Genomic DNA, 18504 nt, shown 5'->3' with positions numbered 1-18504 from the left:
GCAACTACGACGAAAGGGGGAGATAGCTTTAAAAAACCTATACCCGCTTTTGATTAAAAACAATTACCTCAACACCAAAAACAAATTACACGTTTATACAGCCATAATCAGACCAATCATCACGTACGCCGCACCCGTCTGGCGCGGAGTAAACAAAACCACATTATCCACCCTTCAAGTATTCCAAAATAAATGCCTTCGTTTAGCATTAAACAAAGACAGACACACCAAAATTACTGAGCTGCAAACCCTATCTGGCATCCCATCAATTCGAAATTATATCGAAAAGCTCTCTGGCAATTTTTACAAATCACAAACTAAACACAATCCATTACTAAAAAAAGCCATCCGCCATCCGCAAGGCAAACACAAATTCACATACACAGGAGCGTCCCTGTCATAATTTTCTCTCTCTCTCTCTTCTCTATCAGCATCTTCACAACCACCTTTTCTGCATCTTTCCTTTCACCACTTCAGCTAATCTATTTTTCCTTTCAGCATTTTTCCCAAAAATGTACATAGTAGGTTAGTTGTAAATAGTTAGGTTAGGTCAAGGCTCAAAAGCCATGCAAAAGAATTAGGGTTTTTTGTAACAGTTTTCCCTATACTCTAAACGCAAATGTAAAAATAAAAACAGCAACCTGAACAATGTCTCGTTACATTATATAATCGAAAATGAAATATACACAGTAAAAAATATTGCTGGTGTAATTTTAATAAATGTGTTTTTCAAATTACACCAACGAATTCGGTGTGAATATAAACACCATTTTTGTAGATTTAACACTAAATGGTGCACTTTTCAACTAATATGCCTCGTTTACACCGAAACTGACGTACTGAAATCGAACCAGTGATCACTTTTACACTTAAAATAGATACCCCGCTCACAGTTCGGATGAAGTCGCGCTGAACTGCACCGGCGGTGTTACACGGCGCGCCATGAGCCTGTCGCGTCTGCGCAATTCTTTCTCTCACATCGCAATTCGCAAAACGAGAAGGCACCAACACAACAAGTGGATATTATATTATGGTTTTGGTGGTTTTGGCTATTACTTGTTTGTGTTATTGTGACAATAATGAAAGGTGTTAAAGTTAGATACAACAATATTACGAAATGGATGATTCTGAATGAAGCAGTCTCATTTCCTGACTTTTGTGCAGACAGTAAGTATAAACGTCTGGTGTCTATGGATGATGCAACCAAGCACCCATTAGGAATACATTCGCAAGTGTGTTTAGTAAATGCTAGACACATAAAAACATCGGTCCAATAGTTTGTAGATCGTTATTATTCGAAATTTCAGCGGTATATCTAATGTGTAGGCTTTTGCATCAAAAGAAAAATAAATCATAAATATAATTAGTAAAGAGCGGATACTTACAGCCCGCACAATTTATTGACTGCTACGTGCGACTTGATCCACTGTAGTGGAAAACGAATAAGACAGTGTGAATTGGTATTTTTGTCCGCTCATTATTAATTACTAATTAGTGATGATGCTACTTTTTTGTAATGAACAATTTAGATGTATCTTCAACACTAAGTATGATTTTTGTAGTACAAAAGAAATTTAGTATCGATGGAAATATTATTTTAATGGATACAGATGGCGCAGAAATCGAGGAAGATGTCTTTCAATTATTTATCACAACCAATGAATCCATTACATTTGTAGCAGTGACGAAAGAAACAAGGGATTGTGGCATTTTCTCAAGCGGTAATAATTTAATTTATGATCAAATTTTATTGTGTGCCATTTCATATACCTATTTAACATAACAAAAATTAAATCATGTTTAGGCTACACTAATCTTGATTCGCCTTGCGATGAAGCAACACCAAGTTGTTCATCTGTTTCCACGTTAACTACAACTTCGTCGTTAGATGAAGGTTTATACTTGAATGAAATTTTTGTAAGTTGAACAAATTTAATTATCTAATTTCTGAAATTTAATTTAGGATTTACGGTCTCAAATACGTCAATCTGGAGGTCAGTACATATTAGACGAATACGAAAAAAATCAATTTCTAACGGATCGAACTAGGATTCACTTGGTGAATATTGTGGCAAACATTCTTTTTAACATATATCAACACAATGTTCCAAAACTGGAAAAGATGAAATATGCTGAAGAAATTGTTACCATATTTCCTAACTTAAAAAATCCCGTAAGTACTACTGGCGGTTATGTAAATTTCAGGAAACTTGGTGCCGAATATGTATTGACTAAATTTTTAAAGGAAATGTTTTTCAACGCACAAACAAATGGAGGTTATTTGGCCAACAGACTACGAACTTTAAATAGAATTAACAAAACGAATAAGATCACTGAAAAAACTCTGCCTCCACCAAAAAAACCGAAACTTACCGAACCAGGCCCTAGTGAAGAATTGACCCTTGAAGTAGACGAAAATGTAATATTTTTAAAAGAAGCGGATCCAAAAACACAGGAACAAACTATCAAACTAAAAATGTTAGATACATTTCATTTTCGCAAATTTAAAAAAGACAATGTTTTAGAACTTTTCCCAAGATTTATAGATAGGTACATCTGGATTGGTTAGACAAATATTATTTCATTATATATTCCATTCAGTGTTTTTATTTTGTAGATTCAGCAAGATTTTAATTCTATGTTTCCGCATTGCGCAGACGATTTTGAGGTTCAATTCAAAAAGCAAAAAGAAAAAATTTTGAAAATTTGTTTAGCCGTGTCTAGTTCAGAACTAACGAACATTGAATACAATGACACAACGAAAACATTTTTTTTCTTTAATTAAGATGCTCCCTCCATCTCCAAAAGGAAAACAAAAAGCGTCGCAAGTGTCCATACAACAAGCATTCTCCAAACTGATTGTGTTTCAGCAAGTATGCATTTTACTTATTGTTTTTTTATAAACCAATGTTTGTGTAATTTTTTAGAATAGCACGTCGCTGCAAGAAATAATCAAAAGTACAAAAAATACTCAGCCATTCATTCTGGCAAGAGGATACAACAAAGCAGCTGTTGATGAGTATGTAGTGATTGTTGATGGGAATGTTTTACCTGAAAAATTTTCAAATTTTGTATTAGCATTCGATTATTTATTTAAAGTTCACTTTGTATTAAATTTAAAGTATGATGTAAATTTAGAAACTTTTTTTAAATTTATTCAGGTTTACTTTTATAAGGTAGAAGTAGATTCGGTGACATTTACTCCAAAAATGCATGAATTAAGGGCACGTTTATCTGTGTAACAACTTGTTGAACAATGTATTTGAACTGTACGTATTGTAAAAAAAAGTTTTTTGACATTAGTCAATTTATGAAACATTTAAAAATTGCACATACACTTTACGATAACCCTAACTTACAAATAAAATGTTGTCATTCTACATGTTACCAATATTTCTGCACACTGAGTGGCTTCAGACGTCATGTAGTCAAATGTAAACAGTCAACTCAAGCACAGTAAAAATCAGTTTTAAGCAATGTAAATAAGTTAATTGCAAATGATGCTGCTCTTCTAGATGAATGTAATTCTGTTGATGAAATTGGCGAAACTAATATTAATTTAACATTTACAACTTTTTGCCAAAAACTGCTTTCATTACAACTGCCCATGTCTACGTTACAAACAGTATTAGATATTACTGGGGAAACTTTAGATACTGTCATGGAATATTTCCGTGAAAATTCTACAACCACTCCAGTTGTAGTACTCACGAATATGATCTCAAAAGAATATGACAAAATCAATACCACTTATAAAATTCAAAAACTAGCAAATTCAGCAGTTCAACCTAAAGAAGTAACAATAGGAAGTCGAGTAGACAAGGTTTATGACAAGAAACTGAATATTTATAGAGAACAGTTCAAGCCAGTCACGTTTTGTTACATATCTATAGTAGAAACTTTAAAGTATCTGTGCACAAATAAATTATTTTTATCATATCTAACCAAACGTACTTTCAGTGAGCCGAATGTGTTAAGACATTTTGTTGATGGCGAATATTATCGGTCGTGTGATTTTTTTAAAAATACTGATTTTCATTTTTTACTCCAGCTTTATTTTGACGAGTTTGAAACAGTTAATCCACTAGGAAGTCAAACCGGTGCTTACAAGCTAGGAGCTCTTTATCTCATTATTCAAAATTTGCCTTCCATTTTTAACGGAAAGTTAGAAAATATTTTTTTAGTAGGTTTGTTTCACTCCGGTGATATAAAAAAATTTGGCTTCAATAAAATTTTACAATATGTCGTTGATGAAATAAATATCCTAGAAACTGTTGGAATAATAGTTCATAATTTTGATAATCCCATAAAAGGAACACTGACATCTATTTGTCATGACAACTTGGGCGGGAACATGCTTCTAGGGATGATAGAGTCATTTTCTGCAAAGTATTTTTGTCGATTTTGCCTAACTCCAAAAGATGACATTCAAACGGTAGTTTCTGAAGAAAATCTCACTATTCGCACTAAAGACGCTTATAACTTACATTGTGACGAAGTAAAAAATAATAAGGATCCAAATGTGCTATCTCATTTTGGAATCAAAGAGAAAAGTGTTTTAAATAATATGCATTATTTTAATATGTTTGACTGCCCAACAGTTGACATAATGCATGACATTTTGGAAGGCGTTGCTCAGTTTGAAATAAAATTATTATTGAAGTATTTTGTAGACAAAAAAATATTAACATTAGAGACCATTAACAACAGAATATTGGCTTATGATTATGGTTATACCGACCGATAAAATTTTCCGAGCCCTATAACATTGAATAAACCTGGTCATTTAATTAATCAGAAAGCCAGTCAAACGTGGTGTTTAATAAGATTTTTACCTCTTATATTTGGCGATTTATTGACTGATGAGTTAATGTCAAAATGGGAAGTTATTTTTTCGTTATTAAAGATTATGCAGATCGTATTTTCTCCAGTAATTCCTCGAGAAGAAATTAATACCTTAGAAATACTTATATCCTATCACCACCAGAAATTAAAAGAATTTAACGCGAAGTTGTTACCAAAACATCATTTTATGGTACACTATCCCAGAATCATTAAAATAATGGGTCCATTAGTGCATATGTGGAATATGCGCTTTGAGGGTAAACATAATTTTTTCAAAAATACGATTGCTAAGTTAAAAAATTTCAAAAATATTTGTAAGATGTTAAGCTGCAGACATCAACAGTTTATTTTTTCTAAGTGGGAAGAAGGACATTTGCAAGAAACAACACTTTTTGGCCCTACAGTACTACTTAATATAACAACATACAAATACAAACATATTTTACTAAGTTATTTTGAAATGAGTGAAATTGATGCATCTATTATTTTAACAAAATGGTTACACTTTCGAGGAATTCGTTATAAACCAAAATTTTTAATATGTTGTTTGGTCTACAATAATACACCTCAGTTTGCAGAAATTATTGATATTTTAATTGTTGATAATGTACCATATTTTATTGCACTCCTTTATCAAACTCTTGACACATATTCTTATGGATATGTTATAACTCCAACAGATGAAATTGTGTTGAAAAATTTGAATTTTATACCTCATAAAGAAACTTATCATATTAGTCAAAAAACAGGAAGTGATGCTAGGTATCTTGTCCCAAAAGTTATATTTACGAACTATGTGCATTAGAATATTATAGACATTTAATGTTTTTTTTAAGTGAGAATGTTTATTCAGTTTATTATTTTTTGTTGTTAATAAAGGTTTTGCAATAATATAATATTCTTTTTATTTACATCCGAGTACCGATTGATTTATCACCAGATGTAGTGACAATTTAATCATAAATTTTATTAAGTTTACACCTATAAGGATATCGCTAACACCAATGTTTATAAAAATAACACCAGATGTACGATTCAATTAACACCAAGTTTTGGTGCTTAAAAAAATGGTGTAAATTTACACCAAACTATTGGGACCTCTGAGAACACTGAATGGTGTTCTGTGGTGTGTTATGGTGTTCAATATTTTTTACTGTGTAGCATGTAACCTTGTTTTAAACCAAATATAAGCATATGAATAAAAACCTATTGAATTTGATTTGAATTTGGTTCTCGTCCAGTTCGCCACCAAGACTCAAACGAGTCGGACGTGTCGCGGTGCGAGAGCTAAACTCAAAGCGAAAAAGTCTCCTTTGAGAGTACGGTGCCGTGCGAACGTGTGCAACAAACGAACATCGTTTGAACTCGCCGCCGCCGCCAAGAAGCAGACGCACAGGTGTGAGTTCGCAAGTGTTCGAATTGCGATTGCCGAGTCGGCAATCGTAATCAGTGGTTAAAAAGACAAAAAGACAATAAAATGGATAACTCTGCAACAAAAGAAGATCAGGCCCCAATCTTACTAAGAGCGAGCCCCAACCCCATCTTCGTGGCCAAAAAGCACACGAAAGCAAAAGAAAACGAAACACCGGAACCGGTAACTATCTTTAAAGTACCGGCGACAAGGCCTCCTCCAACCACAACAACAATAAATCCAGAATTGACTACTCAACAACACGAAAACAGCCTCCAGGACATCCATATGGATGTCAGCGCGGCATCGGAATTCCCGCTGCCGGAAGACCGAAGCGGAGAATTCATTAACAGTGATGAACTGAGTAGGAAACGGAAAAGGGCAAGCACACCACCCAACGACGATTTTCCACCACTAAGAATAATAAATAACTTCGCCCCATTGCAAAACTTAAACGAAAAAACAGCGACGGAACAGCCACAAATAACGGCGTCAATGAAACCGAGAACACAGAAACCAACAACGCCAAAAAACGAAACACCGCCTCCGATAATCCTACATGGGAAACCGGAAAAACACCAAGAATTAACTCAACTACTAACGGAGGTAGCCAAATCCGGACACACCCTTAAATACTCAAGAAATCGTACGACGATAACGACGAAAAATGCCGACGAAAGGAAGCTGTTAATATCAAGACTGGAAAGTAGGAGAGTTAGCTTCCACACATATACGGAGAAAGCGAACAAGACGCACGCGTACGTACTGAAAGGACTCGATTGGGGGTCAGACATTGAAGAAATTGATGAAGAAATAAAAAATATAGGATTGCCCCCGAAAGAGATCTTTCAGATGAAAAACACCGGTAGGAAAATGTACTTGGCAATATTTTCTAAAGACGTCCTAATAAGACATCTCCAGACGAAAGCCAGAATTCTCCTCAATTGCCAAATAATATGGGAACGGCACGAAAATAAGCGCCAAATAATCCAGTGCAGAAATTGTCAAGAATGGGGATATGCCACCTCAAACTGCTACGCTGAGGTGGTGTGCATGGTGTGTGCGGAAAACCATCCGACAAGGGATTGCACAGTGAACAAAGAAGAGCTAGTGAAATGCGCCAACTGTGCTGGTAACCACAGGGCAAGTAGCACCCTGTGCCCAAGCTACCAGCGCAGAATTCAAATGTCTGGCCAACAGCAACCAGAAAAGACAAAAATAAACTATGTACAGGCACCACCCCCAAAAACCAACCCGTGGCAGCAGAGACAACAACAACAGCAGCAGCGGCAGCAGCAACAGCAGCAGCAGCAACAACAGCAACAGCAACACCAACAATATCATCAGGTGCGGCCAGCAACCAGTGTAAGTGAAAACAACGCGAGTGCGAGTGCGAGTGCTAAAAATCGTGCTCAAAGTGGCGCTAGTGACATTTTCGCCGCTATGAAAGGCCTAAATGAGGCCTGTAATATCGGCGAAATGTTAACCTCTTAAGGTCCTGTGTTCCGAATCAGGAACATACCTAACTCAGACCAAAAACAATTAGAAAAGAGCAATCATTCCGCCAGTTCTTTAACTGACCGTTGTTCCTAATATATACCAATGAATAAACATTGATAAGTAACAGCAAACGCCATCTAGAGTGAAACTAGAATAAGTTCAGTCATACCTTTGCAGACGGAGCACGTTGTGTGGTGTTGAGTTATTTGTGATCGTAATTTTTTAATTTTTGGGTAAGTACCGATCAAACTAAAATTATTTAGGCTATTGTTAGACTTTAGAAGATATGCCTGTACCTTCCTAGTTATTGTAAATATACAATTAGTCTGTAGGAGCCCAAAATTCTGTTAGTTCCTCATATGGAACATTGGTCATTTAGATGAAAATTAGATTGTTCCTGAAATGGAACAGTGGACTTTTGGTACATATGAACTAATAGCAATATTGTTGGGTTTTTACAGTAAAAATGGCCTACATACCAAGCGATAGTGAGGACGATAATCTTGGAGACTCAGATGATGAGTTTGTTGTACAAAATTCAAGGGATTCCTCTTCTTCTGACAGTGACGATTCAATTAGTAGTTCCGAATCAGATGAAGATAATCAACCTGTAGATCATGTGGCTACAGCTACGAATGTAAGAGGAAAACCCACATACAAGTGGACTAAACTCAATAATAATGATGAAGAATTGCCATTGCCACCTTTCGTTGCGGAGGAAACCGAGGAGTCCGAAATTGGACGCCCAATTCATTATTATCAGCAATTTTTTTCGAACGAATTGCTTTATCTCATAGTGGAACAAAGCAATTTATATGCTATTCAAAATGACGTAAACAAGCCCCTGAATCTAACACGTTCTGAATTAGAAATTTTTATTGGAACTGTTATATACATGTCAATTTTCCATTTACCGCGACATAGACTTTACTGGAAGTCAGCTTGCAGAGTAGCCCAAGTTGCTGACTGTATGTCCAGAAAGAGATGGGAAGATATAAAAAAGAATTTACATTTCAACAACAACGATGACCTTCCCACGGATAGAAATGATCCAAACCGTGATAAGCTATTCAAGCTTAGACCCATAATAGATGCATTGACAGAAAAATTTAAAAATCAAGTCAAACCACAGATGCTTTGCGTAGATGAACAAATAGTGCCGTACAAAGGAAGATCTGCACTAAAGCAGTATAATCCCAAAAAACCCAACAAATGGGGTTACAAAATATTCGTATTGTGCGATAGCAGTGGTTTGGTTCACAATTTTGAAATTTACACAGGAAAAATATTGCCAACACCGGGAAAGGAGGATATAGGAGCTAGTGGAAATATTGTACTACGCTTGGCATCTGTGATACCACAACACAAAAATTATTTACTCTTCTTCGACAATTGGTTTACCTCTGTAAAGCTGCTTACCTCTCTTCAAGAAGATGGGATTTATAGTTTGGGGACCGTAAGATGCAACAGACTTCCTGGTTTACAATTCAGCAGCGACAACGTTTTGAAAAAAAAAGGTAGAGGCACTTATGAGGAATATAAGACAACAGTCAACAGTGTTGATATTCATACTCTGAAATGGTTCGACAACAAGAGCGTTTGTCTCCTTAGTACATTTTGCGGAAGCCAGCCTGTCGATATTGTTGAACGCTTTGACAGAAAAGGCAAAAGAAGAGTTGAGGTGACCCGTCCCAATATGATAAAGCTATATAATAACTTTATGGGTGGGGTTGACCTTCTTGATGGACTCATATCCTACTACAGGATAAGCCTAGGAAGTCGAAAATGGTATCTCAAACTGTTTTTTCATTTAATCGACTTGGCTCTAGTTAGCGCATGGTTAAAATACAAGACTGATATGCAGAAGAGTAACATGGACAAAAAAGATATTCTAGATTCTTTGGGATTTCGTGCTGAAGTAGCCGAAGCTCTTTGCCGAGTGGGAAAGGATGAAAATACAAGAAAAAGAGGAAGACCAAGCGGAAGTACTGAAAAGAATTATGAAGAGAAAAAGAGAAGGGGAGCAACAAAACCTATACCTCAGTTTGACGTGCGTACAGACAAGGTGGCCCACTTTCCTTCTTATAACAAAGAAAGGCAACGGTGCAAGAGACCATTGTGTGGACTAAAAACTTATTTCTATTGTGTAAAGTGTAAGGTACATCTATGTATTACTAAGACTAGAAACTGCTTCGCTGAATTTCATATTTGATTGCATAATTATGTCTATATGACCAGTGTTCCTGCAAAGGAACATATTGTTTTGTTGTTTTCTAAAGCAGAAAATAAATATTTTGAAAACTACAATTTGTTTACTAACTGCCTCTGGCCACTTTTTTCATGGAATGAATTTTTTAAATAAGATTCTAGTATAAGTGGACCTTAAGAGGTTAAGGGCAATTAGTGATCTGACAAACGTGCTCAGTGCTTGCCAAAATAAGCAAGACAAATTTATTGCCTTTGTGAAATTTACGGAAAACCTAGACAATTATGCGTTGTAAACCCATAAAAATCTACTATTGGAACGCTAATCGCATATCTAACAAAATGTCTCCCCTGATAGCATTTTTATCCACACACGACGTGGATATTAAGCTAATAGGGGAGACCAAACTGACAGACAAGGACAGACTAAACATTAGACATTACGTAACGCACAGACAAGACAGGACGGGAGACACCAGAGCGAAAGGATAACATTTCCCGCCACGGACATCGAGAATGTAGCCGTCAGGCTACCGGGAAATACGTATGTTGTTGGTGCTTACAACAAGCCCAAGCATCTTATTTTCGAACGGGATCTGGACGGCGTTCTCGATGGAGGAGTGTTGCTAATCGGTGATTTAAACGCGAAGCATGGTGACTGGAATTGCCAGAGAGGCAACTCTAACGGCACCATGCTTCGCGATTATATCGAGACAAACGGACTGACCTTACTCCACACGGACGAACCGACACATTACCCGAGCAACGGACAGACTCCCTCGACAATCGACATCTGCATAAACAAGGACGTTGCAGGTGTCGAACGACTCGACGTAATAACAGACATGGACTCGGATCACGACCCAGTCTGCCTCACACTCCCGAACATCCGAGTGGAAAACAACGAAAAATCAATTATTAGCTTCAGAGAGACGGACTGGGTCGCGTTCAGACAAAAAATTAACGAAAAACTGAACTTAACTACGGACATCAAAACATGCGAACAGCTGGAGGAAAGCATCCGGTCGTTTACTCGAGTAGTGAGTAAGTCGCGCGCGCCTTTGTAGTAAGCGACGTACGCTCAAGGACGACCGGTCAGGCGTAACGCCGAAAATCCGCCAGCTGCTCGCCGAGAAAAACAAACTGAGACGACTCTACCACCGGACGGGACAACGACACTACAAGGACGATTACGAAAGTATGTCACGGACGGTTACGGACAAAATTAAACGCGACAAAAACGACAAGTGGAGGGAAAAACTAAAGACATTAAACGCACGGGACAATACATTATACAAAATGACGAGACTTCTAAAGAAAAAGACTACGCCGATCGGACATGTAACGTACAAAGGACGGACGGGACTGACGAACAAAGAGAAGGCGGAAATCATTGCAGATTTTTACGCGGATGTCTGTGATCTCGACGCAGACAACGTCGCGTTGACACCAACGCAAGAGAGGATCAGCAATAACATTTCCGCCTTCAGACTTGACAAACCAGACAAAAACGACGACGACAAAGACTACCAGCGGCGCATGCAGACGTCGCCCAAAGAAATATGGAGTATCATTAAAAAGCTCCCAAGTAAAAAAGCTCCGGGAGTCGACGAGATCCACAATGCAGTTATCAAAAACTTACCACAAAAAGCAATACTTCAGTTATACTACATTATTAACGCCATATTTACAACCAACCACTGGCCAACGGCTTTTAAGAAAGTCGTGGCCATACCAATCCCCAAAAATGGTAAAAATCTCGTCGACCCGGGCAATTTCAGGCCGATCAGCATCCTCACAGGATTTTCAAAAATAGCGGAGAAGGTTGTCCACGCCCGCCTCGCAGTCCTGGAGGAGGAAATTAACTTCCTGCCCGACTTCCAGTTTGGATTTCGGGCCAAACACGACACCACTCTCCAGGTTGCGAGGATCACGGAACGAGATCACGGACAACTTCTCCAAGGACAAAAATACCGCGATGGCGCTGCTGGATATACGGAAAGCCTTTGACAGGGTCTGGTTCGAGGGACTGACCTTCAAACTTCTGAAGATCGGTCTTCCGAACCGGCTAGTCAGGCTGCTAGACTCGTACATGACAGGACGGACGTTACAAGTACGGATAGGGACTGAACTTTCGACGGAGAGGTCGGTGAAGGCAGGAGTGCCTCAGGGATCGGTCCTCGGGCCGAAACTCTTTGCGTACTACCTGTACGACATGCCGACCTTCTCGAAGACAAGACTTGCACTCTACGCAGACGATACCGCCACCTATGCACACTCTTTCAGTGCAGAGGTGGCTAACAGACAAGTGCAGCTCCACATGTACCAACTTGTGAGATACTTCGGTGATTGGCGAGTCGAACTGAACTCTGAGAAAACAGAAAACATCATTTTCACCAGAAAATACACTGAAAACAAAATAATAACGAAGCTCAGAGTTCACGACAAACCAATCACTGAAAAATCGCAAGTGAAGTACTTGGGAGTTGTGCTAGATAAGAAACTGAATTACAAAACGAACATTGACAAAACACTGACATCAGCAAACGCGACATTACCACAATTATACGCTATGATGAATAAGAAAAGCGGACTAGACATGACAAACAAACTGACCATCTACAAGACGATCCTGAGACCGATTGTCACTTATGCAGCGCCCGTATGGTGCGGCATAAGTGAAACTCAAATGACAAGACTAGAGAGGTTCCAAAACAAATGCCTCAGACTCATAACAGGACAAAACAGATATGCCAGAATCGCTGATATGCTGGCTGAAACTGGACTGGAGACTGTGAGGGAGCACGTCGATAGATTGAGTAAAAGGTTTTATCTGACGAGGCTTCAACACAGTCTCCTAACTCGGAACCTTCTCCGTGATAGGCCGAGAACCAAACATCAGCCGGAATATCACCGATTCGAAATCTACGACGAGACAAAAAATAAATGAGAGCGGCTTCAACAAACAAGCCACAACCCCCTTCCCCCCCTCTTTTGTAAATACCCCCGCCACCCCTCCCTTTTTGTAAATATTGTAAATAATGTAAATAACTGTACATAATCTGTACATATTTAGAATAGGTTAGTTGATAAGCCCATAAACAGTGTTTTTAATCTACTTTTCACTGTAAAAACTAGACAAAATCAGATACAAATGAAAAACAAGCTTAAAAATAATGAAATATCTTAAGTAACCTTACATGTCAAATAGAAAAGCACCATGAGATATTTATATAGTACATGCTGTCCAAATACAATAAGGCAAATTAGAGCAGGCGTGCCCCAAGGCTCGGTACTTGCACCGAAATTCTTTTCATTATTTATACATGACATGCCGAAACTAGAACATACAAACATCGCGCTCTACGCTGACGTCGCTAACAAACAGGTGCAAATACATCTTAATATAATAGAAAATTATTATGATGATCTAATGGTCGACATCAACGCCGACAAAACTGAAAATGTGTCTTTCTGTAGAAAGTTCACAAATAATAAAATCATCACTAAATTGAGAATCAAAGGATGACAGATAGACGTCCAGCCTGTCGCTAAGTATCTAGGCGTGTACCTGGACTCAAGTTTGAATTTCAAAACCCATCTTTCCAAAACCAAAATTAAGGCGGAAGCCGTACTAAAAGCTGTCTACCATCTCATGGCCAAAAACTCCAAATTAAGTCCACAAAACAAAATACGCATCTATAAATCCATAATTAGACCAGTAATCACATACGTGGCATCAGTATGGTGCAGTATCAGCAATAGCGCTATGATGCAATTCAAGGCTTCAAGAACAAATGCCTCCGTCTAGCAACGAACGCTTCACCTTATACAAGAATCACATTTTTACATGAAGTAACGAAAACAGAAACCTTACGAGATTACATAGACAAACTTTCGTACAAATTTTACAAGGACAGACTTGAAAATAACAGACTGACACGAAACATTGCGAGAATTAGAAAACATAATTCTACTAGACAAGAAAGACATAAACCGACATACGCGAAACTCGCGATATATGACGAAATAGACTAGGACTAAGGAAGTTTGTCCTCCCACATTACAAAGTGTGACAATACTCACACAACCCCACAAATATACATTACATATCACATATAGTAATCACCCCTATTACAATAGCAAGTTAATTATCCAAACCGGTGGCGCAATTTGTAAAGCCGGAGTTAATCCCCAAGCGGTCGACGCAATCACAGCAAAAGCTGTGGCGGCGCCGAACGGCCAAAAAGGGGCTAAATATAATAACAAATCCACAATCAAAAATAGAACGAAACAAAACTGAAAAACTTAATTATTTTAAGCAAAAAACGCATCGAATATCAAAATATTTGATAAAGCTATGAAGCTAGGAACGAATTAACATATCAACATCTAATATAATAGCAGAAGTAGAGTGATAGAAGTAGTTATTAGTGTAGAACAGAGCATTGAAATAAAGATGTGAAAGTGAGTTATTAGTAAGTTTCCACCCTGGTAACGATCCATCAGGGGATTCGTGACAAACAGAAGCAAAGAGAGATAAAATCACCGAAAATGTAATTACCGAAAATATTAATGGAGAATCACAGGCAGTGGAAGAATCCGTTAATTACCATGACGCCAACAACAAATTCAGCCAACTGGCGTCACACGAGGATACTGATATTAGTGAAAGCGAAAGTGAAGTGACGGAAATGGAGTGTGATGAATCCGAAAATCCCGATAATAATAGTAGCAAAAAGGCCAAAGCACTCCCCATCATTTTGCACGGCAAAAACTTTAATTTTACCAAACTTCTCGAAATAGGACAACAATACACCGACCACGGAGTTGACATCAAACACACTAAGGCGAACACCATCATTTTCACATCCTCTGAATTAGACTTCATAAGATTGCGTAAACATCTATCCCAAGAAACCAACGCAAGATTTCACACATACACGCTGAAAAGTGAAAAAACACACGCTTTTGTAATAAAAGGCCTTGATAACAAACTAAGCGACGAGGAAGTCAAAAAAGAACTAAGTAAAAAGGGAGTGGACGTAGTCAAAGTTTACACTATGTCAACAAAAAACGAAAATCCTAATCCCATTAATGTGGTCATAACCACAACAAAAGAAAATATCAAAACTGTACGAAGGAAAGCACGCATCAACATGCTGATAGTGGTCAAATGGGAGCGGAAGACGAACCGACGTGAAATCGCACAATGCCATACTACAATTGCGAGGCTTGGGGGCATACAACCTCAAATTGTTATTCCAACGCACGCTGCAGGCTCTGAGCAGAAAACCACGAATCCAAAGACTGCACCATTAACACCGCTGTGGAAGAAAATCTTGCAAAATTAAAGTGCGGGAACTGCGGGAACAATCACGCCTCGTACAACACTGACTGCGAGGTTTACGCCAAACGACATGCATACGTTATGCAAAAGCGCGAAGAAAACGCGCGAAAAAATATATCCCTACACCAGCTCTTCTAATTAACGCGTGGAATTTTCCAGAGCTGCCACCCACCCAACCGCTGGACACACAAACCAATTCCATCACTGGTGCCGCCGTTGATAGCACCGGTTCTCGTCCAGTTCGCCACTACGGCTCATTCGAGTCAGACGTGTAGCGGTGTCTCTCTAAAAGTCAAAGAAACGAAGTCCTTTTGTGTGCAAGTGCCGCCGCCTTTGATATCCGAAGCCGGAAACAGACCGACGAACGAACACCTGCAGTGCGGTATTCCTCCCTACATTCACATAAAGAAACACGTAAGCGAGTGTCGCGACCAAACGTGAATTAATGAGTGTGATCTCAGACATTGCTGACAATGCTGCACCTGCAAATGCAACAAACAGTATCGCGTTCGCGGAAATAACACCTGCGCTCGAAACAGCAACACCCGCGTCGGCACCGCCTTTGTCCGCGAAACAACTAGCAGAGCTCCCAAACCCTGCTAAGCAGCTGAAAAACAAAACGTCCGTGATTCGCGCGAAACGGAAAGACATTTCACCCTACAGGCGTGCCCCTATCGGTGACTCACAGGACACAACAGCAAAGCCAATCAGGATCATCTCCGAGGTGGCTTTCAAACCAACCATGTGCTCCACTGACACTGAGGTGGGCACCGGTGACCTCGACGGTTGGTCATCGGAAAAAACTGAATGGAGCTACGTCAGGAGACGGGCTCACGTCGAAATGATCAACACGGATGTGTCTCAGCAGAGTCAATCACAATCAGAAGCGACGTCTAGCGCAGAGCAGCCACCCCAAAATAAAAATCGAGAACAGTTCCCGCCCCTTCCGCCACCATTGAAACTAAAAATTCGATACACCCCCCTAGAAAAAATGGAAACTGAAACAGTAACCACAAAACCCAATAAACCACCCCCAGTCATCATCTTGCATGGGCAGCCGGAAGACCACAAGGCCTTCCAGAAACTATTGACGGACAACGCAAAAGGCGGTTATACTCTCAAATACACCAAAAGGCGAACTACGATACAAGTCGCCAACAAAAAAGACTGGGAAACACTCTCCAGACAGCTGGAGATACGGGATATCAGCCACCACACATACACGTGCGTCGAAGATAAGACGCACGGTTTTGTGCTAAAAGGTCTGGACTTTGAGCCCGAAATTGAAGATCTCAAAGAGAAGCTGAGGGGAGGAAAACATCCCTTGCGAAAAACTATTCAAAATGAGAGGGACAAAAAGACCAGCCTACCTGATCACAACAACTAAAGACGTAACGCTCAGCCAACTGCAGAGACACAAATATGTCATCCTAAACACACGAGTCACGTGGGAGAGGCATTACAACAACAGAAAAATTACACAATGCCACACATGTCAGGAATGGGGTCATGCCACATTAAACTGCAAAAGCAAACCCAAATGTTTAAAATGTGCAGGGCCCCACAGAGTAGCCGACTGCGATCCCGACCTAGTCAACCTAAAATGTGCAAACTGCGACGGGAATCACGCGGCCAATAACCCAGACTGCCCCACATATGTAAGAAAAATTCAAGAAATAAAGAAAAGCGAAGAACCACAGAAGAAATTCGTCGAGGCACCACCTCCGAAATCTAATCCCTGGCGTAAACTGCCCGCCACCCCAGCCAACACCGCCACAACAGGAATCTCCAACGCGACCATCGCCCACACCAGACCGCAGCAGGGATACCCCCAACAACACTCCCCGTCAAAGTGTAGTGCACTTAACAGTGTCAGTGCCGCGACACGTGAATGTGCCGACCTGTTCAGTGCGCTAACCGAATTAAAAGCGGCGTGCAACATAAGTGAAATGGTGCGGGCGATCAACGACTTGAATGCGCTACTAAAAGAGGCAAGCACGAAAGCGGAGAAGTTCTTAGTCTTCACTCAATTTACCGAACAACTCGACAGCTACGATATATAAATTCACGACAAAACTGACGATTACTTACTGGAACGCTGACGGACTAAACAACAAACTGGCGTCTATGATAGCATTCATGTCCACCCACAAGGTGGATGTGATGCTCATCGGGGAGACCAAACTGACTCAAACCGACAAACTACAAATAAAAAACTACAGGACATACAGACGAGACAGACAAGTACTACCCCGAGGCAGGGAGTTGCGATATTAATAAAGGACGACATTCCGCACACCCAAGTGAAGATACCAAACACATCTGTGGAGGTGCTGGCAGTTAAATTACAAACCAAATACGTCATAGCATGCGGCTATAATAGACCAACAAACTACTTCTCAACGCGAGACCTCGATGCAATCTTCGAGGTTGGAGATGGAGTAGTTCTAGCGGCCGACCTGAATGCGCGCCACATTTCGTGGAACTGCCGCCGCAACAACAGGAACGGCAATACACTGAGCGAACACTTAGAAAACAGCGACGTTCGCATACACTTCACGGCCGAACCGACACACTTCCCCTACAACGGTGGGGAGCCGTCAACCATGGACCTTGTTTTAACAAAGGGCGGCATCGGCATCGAGCGACCATGCACCATCGTGACGCTCGATTCCGATCATGACCCAGTCAAAATTGAGCTGCCGAGACAATTCCGCGAAAGACGTGACAAAACGAAGACAAACTACGACAAGACGGACTGGAAACAATACAGGCGGATACTGAACGACCTTGTGACAATAAACAATGACATCCGTACTACGACCAACATCGAGAACGCGACAAACGACCTTGCACGTGCGATCGAGAAGGCCAAGCGGAAATGCTGGCGTACGCACAAGTTACAACTGGGTTACAACTCTGGCGTTACCGACGAAGTTGTAACCGTGTACGTTGTACGCGAGGTAGTTTAGGATTGGCCTTGATGAGTCAGTCGTTAAAGTAGGGCTGGAAGACGTTCAGGTGCAGTTGCACTTGCCGGGCGGCCACTTCCGAGCTGAAAGAGTGCGCGAAGATGGTCGTGTCATCGGCGTACACCCCCAGCTCCGTTTTTGTGAATGTCGGGATGTCCGAAATATGGATGTTGAACAGTTTGGGACCTAGGACTGATCCTTGAGGAACTTCGTTCCTAATC

At 39.9% G+C, this 18504-nt stretch overlaps 1 protein-coding gene across 1 annotated transcript; it reads left to right on the top strand.

Annotated features, from left to right (window-relative positions):
* The first annotated feature begins 7748 nt into the window (after positions 1-7748).
* LOC135135936 (piggyBac transposable element-derived protein 3-like) lies at positions 7749-10083 on the top strand. Its single transcript, XM_064065057.1, has 2 exons — positions 7749-7989; positions 8218-10083. The coding sequence occupies exon 2, from the start codon at positions 8223-8225 to the stop codon at positions 9966-9968; it is 1746 nt and encodes a 581-aa protein (XP_063921127.1). The 5' UTR covers positions 7749-7989; positions 8218-8222; the 3' UTR covers positions 9969-10083.
* The last annotated feature ends 8421 nt before the right edge of the window (positions 10084-18504 follow it).

The sequence above is a fragment of the Zophobas morio genome, unplaced genomic scaffold, assembly GCF_036711695.1.
Source record: "Zophobas morio isolate AGI-343-1 ecotype UQ-CSIRO unplaced genomic scaffold, CSIRO_AGI_Zmor_V1 ptg000025l, whole genome shotgun sequence".
Taxonomy (NCBI): domain Eukaryota; kingdom Metazoa; phylum Arthropoda; class Insecta; order Coleoptera; family Tenebrionidae; genus Zophobas; species Zophobas morio.
Note: the sequence above shows the minus strand (reverse complement) of the source record. Positions and strands in the feature narration are given on the sequence as shown.